Consider the following 9,603-nt stretch of genomic DNA (forward strand, 5'->3'; position numbering starts at 1 on the left):
CTACTAGAAGATAGTTTTTTTGCATCCTTTTAATTGTAGACTCTTTCTATTTCTACTTCATAAACTGTTATCTATCCGGATTTCTTTTTGCTTTGATTTTCATAATTGTTGTTCTCCAAAATGAATAATTGTATCTATATTGTAGGTGATTTGGGACAAACATTTAATTCTCTTTCCACTCTTGAGCACTATATAGAGAGTGGAGCACAGGCTGTCCTATTTGTTGGAGATCTTTCTTATGCTGATAGGTATGAGTACACTGATGTTGGTTTACGGTGGGATACATGGGGCCGATTTGTTGAAAAGAGTACAGCATATCAGCCATGGATGTGGTCTGCAGGAAATCATGAAATAGAGTACATGCCCTACATGGTAATGTTCTATTTTCTTTTGAATTTATTTTCTGGACCAGTAAAATAATAAATCATTGCCATGGTTTTCAGTTTTCCCATTTTTGACATTGGAAAGTATGAGAGACATGTACACGTTTTTCTTCTTAACTACTATGTCTGAACTGGTTTATTCCTTTTTCAGTGTTATCCATGACCATTGCCCACGACAGCATACTATTAAGTCTCTGAGTAACATATTCTAGTTAGTTGTTACGTGGAAAAGCTGAATTGATGTATTCTCGTTTACCAAATTCGACTTTGCATTATTTATATATCTTCTGGTTTATGCCATCTTTTCTATCCCTAGTCCTATAGTTTTGGAGAAAACCCTATTCTATTCCATTTGAAGGCAGCTTAAGATATCCCAAATATCAAGTGGCAAAAAAATAAATGTTTTGCAAATAAAAAAAGCTGTTTCTTTTTTCATTCGCGAGCAGTGAGTCCCACTTCATACGATACACTGAAGTAAAAGTTCATCAGATTTGTTGTATTAACTTGATCTTTGTGAAGTATCTTTTAGTATAAAACTTCAATTTTCTCCTGACACCCATGTTGAAAACTTCACACACATTTAAGGTTAAAAACTTATCTTTAATATTCTTAAATGAATCCGCTTTGATCAGGGAGAAGTTGTTCCTTTCAAGTCCTATCTTCAACGATATTCTACTCCTTATTTGGCATCCAAGAGCAGCAGCCCCCTTTGGTATGCATTCAGGCGTGCATCTGCTCATATAATTGTACTATCCAGCTATTCACCATTTGGTAACTAATCCCCTCTTTATCTAATTATTAATCTTTCTTACATTGTGATTGACAACTATATTTTATATAAATTAGGTTCTTCATAGGCGTAAAAAAGCTTTTGTGCACCAACTTGAAATTTTTAGTTAGTAACTAAAGTTTTTGCTTCTCTTCTTTTACGAAACAATGCAAGATGTACCACATTAATTAGCACTATTTCTTCTTCATGGAAAACACGTGCTATTGAATATTGATCACTAAAAAAGAAACATAAATGAAAGAAACAAATCACTAAGTATAAGCAAACATGTCTCGATAGAGTCAGGTCAGCTATCAATATAAGCAGCAAAGAACTATTTTTCGAAAAAGGAAACAAAGAAAAATGATAAAGTAAAAATATTTATTTCTCTACCTTGGGGCTCAAGGGCTAGGTTGTAGCTGGTTTGTCTTTAAATATGGTGGAGACTGGTGACCTACCTTCTCATGTTTGTAGTCTAAAGAAAAATAGATATTGCTTGTGAGAGCTATTTCTGTTTGGATTGAAAAAGTCACTGCCATATATCTAGTCTTCTTTTGAAAGTGCTGTTTGCTTTCTTTTTAACACTTACAAATATAATAAATTTCGTAACAGTAAAGTACACACCACAATGGCAATGGCTCAGAGAAGAGCTGAAGAATGTTGATAGGGAGAAGACACCTTGGCTCATTGTTCTGATGCATGTCCCGCTCTACAACAGTAATGATGCTCATTATATGGAAGGTGAAAGCATGCGAGTGGTTTTCGAGAGCTGGTTCATCGAGTACAAGGTTGATATGATCTTTGCTGGCCATGTCCATGCTTATGAAAGATCGGTATGGTTTCCACGCCCCATTCATGTTTTAGTCTTTGCATAATACATGAAGTTGCATGTTATTTTGTTGCTGCTAGCTTAGGGAATATGATTATTCGGTGATGTGTTGTCTCAGTGGATTCTTATGTGTCCAATGTTTCTGTGCTGCTTTCAGTATCGATTCTCCAATGTAGATTACAACATAACAAGCGGTAACCGGTATCCTGTAGCTGACAAATCAGCACCTGTGTATATAACGGTCGGAGATGGAGGAAATCAAGAAGGTCTTGCTTCTAGGTAAATTAAACAAACCCCTTTGTCGTGTATAGGCATTTAATGTCCTTTAAAAAGGGTAATCTAACAACAGATTTGTTTTTATTTTATTCATTTAATTTTTATCATTTCGGGTTTCTATTTAAAGCTTTGTGCATAAGATTTGATCCTCTTAGGAGGCTGATATCCTTGGTTATCATCTATTAAATATGTTGCACAGATTTATGGATCCTCAGCCAGAATACTCTGCATTTCGTGAAGCCAGCTATGGACACTCCACACTGGAGATAAAAAATAGAACACATGCTATTTACCACTGGAACCGCAACGACGACGGCAAGAAAGTGCCAACTGACTCATTCGTATTGTATAACCAGTACTGGTAGGTTCACTTACCATTTTCTTTGCTTCTCTATCACAGATAGAGACGGGAAAAACCTGCCATTGTCTTGCTGTTGTGATGAATTACATGATTGAAACTTGAAAGTTGTCATTGAGTTTAAAATTGTTACATTCTGGTATTAATTGATAGTGGATTTATATGAATTTTTCTCTGTACATATTGATGGCCAACACGTAAAAAAAATTCTCTTTTGGAAATTATGAGAAAACTTGAACTTCAGAAGTTCAAAACTTGGAGCTTGTGTAGCTCAAGGCAAATAACTCTGCTAATTGGTTGCAGTAACTGTCATGCAATATATATTTTGGTTGACAAGGATCTGGATAGTCAACTAGTTGTGTACTGCATAGTATGTACTATATAACTTGTACAAATATGTACTCATATCTTCTAGTCACACATGTGTTTCATCTCTCAATCTGAAATGAGTTACAATCTGTAGTATTAGATTTTTAACCCTTTTCAAGTAGTCACTGTGTAAAGAGAGAGAGAGAGAGAAATAAAACTGGCAAAGGCATGGAACCTTGTTAAGACTAGTCTGACCAAATAATTGTTTGCACTTTGCAGGAAATCCTTTTTGGCTGTCGATGATTTATTAAGTGATTTATAAATCAACACACTTAAGACATCTCAACCATCAATGAGGAAATCAATGGTTGATATTCTTACATATCCATGACTTATTATTCATGTGCACGACACGTGATATCAACCGTTTTACATTTTTTTAATAAGCAGTTGACATTATTTACAGTACAGTCTAAACCGAATGACTAACTTTAGAGGAGGACTAAAGCAATAATGCAATTTCATGTTAGATGCTTTGTGTGTATCGTAAATTAGTGATCATGTTCATTCAAAGGATAATTTGAACATGGTTGAATTTTGGTTATGCAGGGGAAACAATAGGAGAAGAAGAAAACTGAAGCATTTTCTACTGACTGTTATTGATGAAGTTGTCAGCATTTAATAGGAATTCGATGCAAAATTTCATGTGCTGCTCAATAGTCTCCGAGTGAGTGAAATGCAGATTGTCAAAAATGATCCTGTGTACTTGGTTTATATTTGTATCCTTCGGTGCTAATAAATATTGAACATATATGCTTGTGGTTGGAGAAAAATGTTTCACAGCAAGAAATTCTTCATTATTAATGATGGCCAAGTTACCTGTTCAATCTTTTTAGAGTGACCGAAATACTACTGTTTTGCTATTTGAAGATAGATGAGGAAGAATGGAAAATAAACTTGGCAATCCAATCTCCTTAGGTATCTACAATACAAAAATTAAATGCTTTTGTACAGAAAAACCTTAAACAAGTGGCATCGGCACATGCAACGAACGACCAAAATCAGTAGTTCCAAGTTGTGGACAGGACACTCAGTGTGAATCCACTATCACCATTTATAGTTAGTAAACTTACTATCTTTTGAAACTATCTTTTGAACGAGTTTTACATTTACAATTGGATATGACATGGCTATTACACTGATATTTTGACATAGCTACAAATTGTGTATATAAAAGCTTTAGATCGAAAATACTAGTTACGATTTTAAGAACTATTGGACTGAAGGAGAAATAGAAAATAAATATGTTGAAGTAGATTCTTAACTAAGTAGACAAGAATTATTGGAAATAGGGGTGTTCATGATGTAAAAACTGAATTGAATTAGATAACATTAATGGTTTTATTAAGTTTTTAAAAATTACGTTTGATTCATGTTCAGTGTAGTTCTGATTTGACACTGATATATAAATATAAATCAATTTAATATTTTGAACAAGTTTTTAGATGAGATAGATTTCGAACTGATTTTTCAGAAAAAAAGATTTACAAAATCTTTCTAACAAAAATATCGATTTTTTTCGATAAAAAGATTTTTTGAGATAAAAATTTTCTATTATTTTTTGAAAAGTATTTTTTTATTTAAAAAAATAAATAAATAAATTTCAACAAATTAATAAGAAAAAATTTTAATTGAGGTTAATTTTTTTTAAAATTATTAAACTAGTTTTTAATTTTTTTTAAATTATTAATTGAATTATTTTAGATATATAATTTAATTCATAAACCATTTAGTATAATCTAATTAACCATTTAGTATAATCTAATTAACCATATATTTTAATTGAAAATGATTCAAGTAAATATTAATACTTTTTGTTTTTGCCATTCCCTTGAGAGACATCAAAATGTTAAAACAGATAGTCTGAGTAAATAAACCCAACTTATTTTATAATTAAAAAATTCTTAATCACATTGACTTTTCTTTTTGATTCAATAAACACTAAACATATAAATAAACCTAAACATTTTACAAAGTAATTTAGAGATTGCACCTTTTATAATCAATAACTCTTGTTGTGGAGCACGTTGAAAATTACATAGGCTACATAATGGAAAGGATAGTCCGATCTAGAATATTGTATATCTTTACCAAGTTTAATGATACAAAAATTTACATTGCTTGCTGGAACTATGTCAAGATACAAGATTCACAAGTAGGTGACAATATGGTCTAGATATCCACAACTACAAATTGATGAGAAGGTAGAAAGGAAAATTTAAGAATCACGGTAAATTGGTTGTGGCATCCACTTGAGATGCAAATTCAAATAGCCAGATTTGGCACCATCTAGCTCAAAACGTTCTTTGTATTCCCCTTCAAGTATCACCCTGGTAAGTGTCAATATCACTCTGCCCATGTAGTCCTGCATGAATTATGGAGAGAAATTAACAAGTTACCAAAACTATAAACTTTTAAGAATCCCACATGACTAAAGTTGTAGGGGCAGCGTGTTTAACTACAATGTGTATTTGATAATATTTTGTATACATGATGGAGACTACAGCTAATCCTGACAAACAATTCCATAAAATCCATCTAAGTCATCCATATAGGGTTCATTTCATTAATTCAATGATAGTTAACCGCCCATAAAATGATGCATTTGTTGAATTTATAACCTCCCTTCAACTGTTCTGATGCACTTAATAAGAAATTGGCACCACATTAGAGGCATTTGAATATACAAATTAATTAAACATCAATTTGAGAAGTGTGCAAGCGCTTATCATACAAGAGCTTATGTATAACCTACTCGTACCATCGATGACAGAATCAGGGTAAAATCTGGATATTCTGAAAATAATATGACAATAAACTATCTAGAAGAGTTTATGCAAATAAGTAGAAATTTGGTTGTGGACATATATCATAAGCTATTTTCAATAACCTCTTTCAAACAACTGCTTACGTCGACTCGAAGAGAAGCCCAAATAAAACTCTTCGAAATGACCCCTAAATTTGTATTCATAGTTTAGTGTGCCAATTGACTTAAAGTCATCAAGACATTTACAAGCAAAAGAGTAAAGACCCAAATCTTGAGAAAAAATACAGAGGCCTGTTTGTTAGTAAAAATGATAAGTACTAAATTGATACTATTTTTTTTCAAGGACTAAATAGATCTTTGTGGTTTTTTCAAGGACCACAACCTTTAAGTTTACACTAAAATTAAAAAAGGCAATCTTAGTAACTAATTCAATATGGTGCAAAATTTATTACCTTTCCAAAAGTGTCGTGGTCATAAACTTCAACAAGTAGCATTTCATGTAATCCATCCTCAACTACAAAGTCAAATGTTTGATTCCAAACAGGATTCAAGCTGTTGTTCACAACCTAAGAAATTAACAAATTTTCCCGTCAAGTTACTCTGTTGATAAATAATGCTGCAAAATTGGAAAGCAATGTCCACTATAGATATCCTAATGCCCTTAACCCATCCCGTGGATAAAAAAATAGATCTTAAAACAGATAATAAAATTCATCACCAATGGTTATAAAGTCGATGCTACTTTTGGTTCTTGGTCCATCAAAATCTTACCCTGGTTTTGTTTTTTGTTTCTGCTTTCTTCAATGTAAGAACAGCAAAAGGATCAGATTTACCCATAAAATCCACCGCAGGCAAATCTTCGGCTGATATCACAGTAACAGAAAGCACTCCTCTGATAATAACCTCCTTTTTCTTCTGTGCAACTTCATTTTCATTTCCATTAGACTCCATCCCATTTGTTGAACTTTTTATAACCTTTTCCAAGGATGTCATTGAATAATTAGGAGCAAATGGGTTGGTAAAGCTATTCTCAGTGCCATAAGGACAGTACAAAAGCTCCAAATGTACCTATACAGAAAGAACAATAATTATATAGCATGTCTGACTTTGCATAACTATTAGGTGAAATCGCTCATTTCAGAAGTTCTCGGCGAGATTTCAATTATGATATTTCAAGCACAAAATAAGTTTATCAAAACACATTTAATATAGAAGCAAATATATTATATTGTCATACAAACAACGAAAAGCCTTTTTGACAACTGTTTACAAACTAAGAAATGAAAATAAATTGAAATTAACTAGTAATTTAGAAGTAAGAAATATGAAGTTCAGATTTATCGAGCATTAGGTATTCTGCTAAATTGATTGCATTCCATTAACCAATTATAGTGGGGATTATAAAGGTAAATGTTAAAGCCACGGAGAACTTACCTGAACCCGGAACCTCCTGACCATAGTGGTGACAAAAATCAATTTTAAATGAATTGATTTAGTTAAAAAGTGAGCTGAATTTAAAGTGATTTATGTTTGGATATACTCATGTCAAAGTGAGTTGAACAATAAATGTTAGCATAAAAATCAGGTTTGGAGTCAAAAGCTATAAACCCTAGCTTCAAGTTAGGATCAATTCTACAGGCAAAATTGATTCTATTTGATAACATCCAGACAAGTCAAAATCAATTTTAGCTCCTCCAAAAGTGAAACCAAACATGCACTTAATCTAGCCAGCCATACATGTAGATGGGGTTTCTTACCTGCCCTCTGTTTTTGTTATCTCTTTGGATCTCCAAATCCTTGACCAGCTTCAACCACACATCTTTTATTTTACCAGGTTGGAGTTCACTAAGCCTTATGTCAGTACATCCAAGTAATTCCGAGGACTGTAAACCCTCAGAATCATACACTTTAACAAATAAGTGTTGAGTGGACGCATCTTCAACTATGAATTCGAAGTGTTCATTCCATATTGGATTCAAATCATTGTTCTGCAGGGAGAAAACAAAATTAGAGTAAATTCTTTTAGGGTTGAGAACCAAAAAATGCTTGAGAAAGAGAATGAGAGGCTGAGACAGCAAGGAAAAAGAAAACTGACTTACAATTGTCTTGCTTTTTTTCATTCTGTTGCGTAAAGGTCGTATGTACAGTACAGCATATGGATCTGATTTTCCAATGATATCCTTGTTGGTTAATTCCTTTGCTTGCACTAGCTTGACTTCTAATATCCCCACAGGCTTCAACTCCAGATCACTGAACAAGAAAATACAAGGTTCAAAATGACAAATTTGTGATTGATCGAGCCAAGACCATAGTGAAAGCAATCCAATGATGAGTAAGTTGTTAACATATCTAGAAAATATTGCATAATATCATTATAGTTCATGATTACACTTTCATAATTTGAATAAGGGTCTAGTATTGAAGTATATAATGGCTTATGTGCTTTGCATTTTGTATGGCACCCTTCATACTAATACCAATACAATATTTCCCCCTTGGTCTCTATACCTGAACCCTCTAATTTCAACATAAGTCAACCAGAAAAGTTATCCTGTGAACGATACAGCACATGAATTGCACTGCAAAATTTGACAGGTCAACAGGTTTAGGCATGCATACCATACATAAGCAACATCAAGAGATACATATTTTAAAAGGTCACCTTCAATCTATAGCATCTTTACATGTTTTCAATATTATGACTAACTATTTTATAGAAGATAATCAGTATAACTAAAACTTGTATCACGGAATTAGTTGCAGAATCTGATTTATAGTTCTACCAGTGGCAGTCATCACTTATACGATTATGCATATTTGAATTAACTTATTTTGAGAAAATAATCACTTCTTTTTTACATATTCCTGATAAAGCTTGGATAAATGAGTTTTTTCCTAAAACAAAGCTAAAACAAATACGTACCAGCTTCTGATGATTTCAATTCCTCTAAAATAGGTAAAAAGTCAACGATTTTATTTTAGAATGAAACTCAGAAAACACATTCTATTCAATTGCACTAGAAGCAGGCTACCCAGAAAACCAAGAATAACAACAAAAGGACCAACAATGGTAAAGTTGAAGGGTGCTTGAGTCTTGATTACCTGTAATCTCCAGGCAAGATGGGTACAATTTTTCTCACAGGCCAAGTAATAGAATCTTCAACAGCATCCCGTATAGCCCCCTGTAATAATTCAACCAACATGGGCAATCAGACACCCTAATAATCATCTAATAGGGAAAAGGGAAAGAAAGGAATCACAAAAGAAGATAATGAAAAAATAATAAGCACAGCTAACTATTCTGTTCATGAAATGTCACAATTGCGGACTAATAAATATAAAATCTATAAATGAAAAACATTGCACCACTGGATATAGATACACGATGGACTAAAAGTAACTTAGGTAAATGCAAATACATTATTTATTTATTTATATATATACACACATACGCGAGTCAGCTGCATTTGATCTTCATACTTAATACCAGAAATTGAATATATACATGTACACTGAAATTAAGAGAGGTGATAGTGGAATGACAAGAAAAGTGGTGGCAAGGGAGTGAGATGTAATTATAAAATATAACGGCTTTAAATTTGAAAATCAGAGTTAATAATTCTAAATCTTTCATTAGTTTACTTAGCAAAAATATAATACACAAGGAACTTTTGGAACATTTTTTGACAAGTGAATATGAAAGTCTACCTTATGTTCTCTTCATTAATAGTAAAGATATTTGATGAGCAAAACTAGACCTTAATTCTAGAATTTGACTGTTGGCTTTACTATAACCAAGGTATAGTAATGTATAAGAAGTTATTGGCATTTAATATAAAAGAATAATGTAGG

General features: G+C 32.6%; 2 protein-coding genes across 4 annotated transcripts in view; one reads left to right on the forward strand and one right to left on the reverse strand.

Moving 5' to 3' along the window:
* Nucleotides 1–3,811, forward strand: part of LOC101491076 (bifunctional purple acid phosphatase 26) — a 6,000-nt gene extending 2,189 nt beyond the window's left edge. For 2 of the 3 annotated variants that reach the window (XM_004508382.3, XM_004508383.4), the window contains exons 5-10: nucleotides 146–372; nucleotides 1,016–1,154; nucleotides 1,765–1,985; nucleotides 2,139–2,260; nucleotides 2,457–2,618; nucleotides 3,534–3,811. In XM_004508382.3, coding sequence (XP_004508439.1) covers nucleotides 146–372; nucleotides 1,016–1,154; nucleotides 1,765–1,985; nucleotides 2,139–2,260; nucleotides 2,457–2,618; nucleotides 3,534–3,606 — 944 coding nt within the window. In that variant the 3' untranslated portion in view covers nucleotides 3,607–3,811. Of the gene's footprint in view, nucleotides 1–145; nucleotides 373–1,015; nucleotides 1,155–1,764; nucleotides 1,986–2,138; nucleotides 2,261–2,456; nucleotides 2,619–3,203; nucleotides 3,292–3,533 lie in introns of all 3 variants that reach the window. The other variant, XM_004508384.3, reaches the window with a different exon arrangement.
* Nucleotides 3,812–5,032: 1,221 nt separating this feature from the next.
* LOC101492803 (synaptotagmin-5-like) overlaps nucleotides 5,033–9,603 on the reverse strand; it is a 7,697-nt gene continuing 3,126 nt past the window's right edge. Inside the window, exons 7-12 of the mRNA XM_073363772.1 lie at nucleotides 8,854–8,933; nucleotides 7,851–8,001; nucleotides 7,509–7,739; nucleotides 6,523–6,819; nucleotides 6,204–6,317; nucleotides 5,033–5,349 (exon numbers count right to left, since the gene is read on the reverse strand). Of these exons, the coding sequence (XP_073219873.1) occupies nucleotides 5,203–5,349; nucleotides 6,204–6,317; nucleotides 6,523–6,819; nucleotides 7,509–7,739; nucleotides 7,851–8,001; nucleotides 8,854–8,933 (1,020 nt within the window). The 3' untranslated portion in view covers nucleotides 5,033–5,202. The remainder of the gene's footprint in view (nucleotides 5,350–6,203; nucleotides 6,318–6,522; nucleotides 6,820–7,508; nucleotides 7,740–7,850; nucleotides 8,002–8,853; nucleotides 8,934–9,603) is intronic.

Source organism: Cicer arietinum, chromosome 7, assembly GCF_000331145.2.
Source record: "Cicer arietinum cultivar CDC Frontier isolate Library 1 chromosome 7, Cicar.CDCFrontier_v2.0, whole genome shotgun sequence".
NCBI lineage: Eukaryota > Viridiplantae > Streptophyta > Magnoliopsida > Fabales > Fabaceae > Cicer > Cicer arietinum.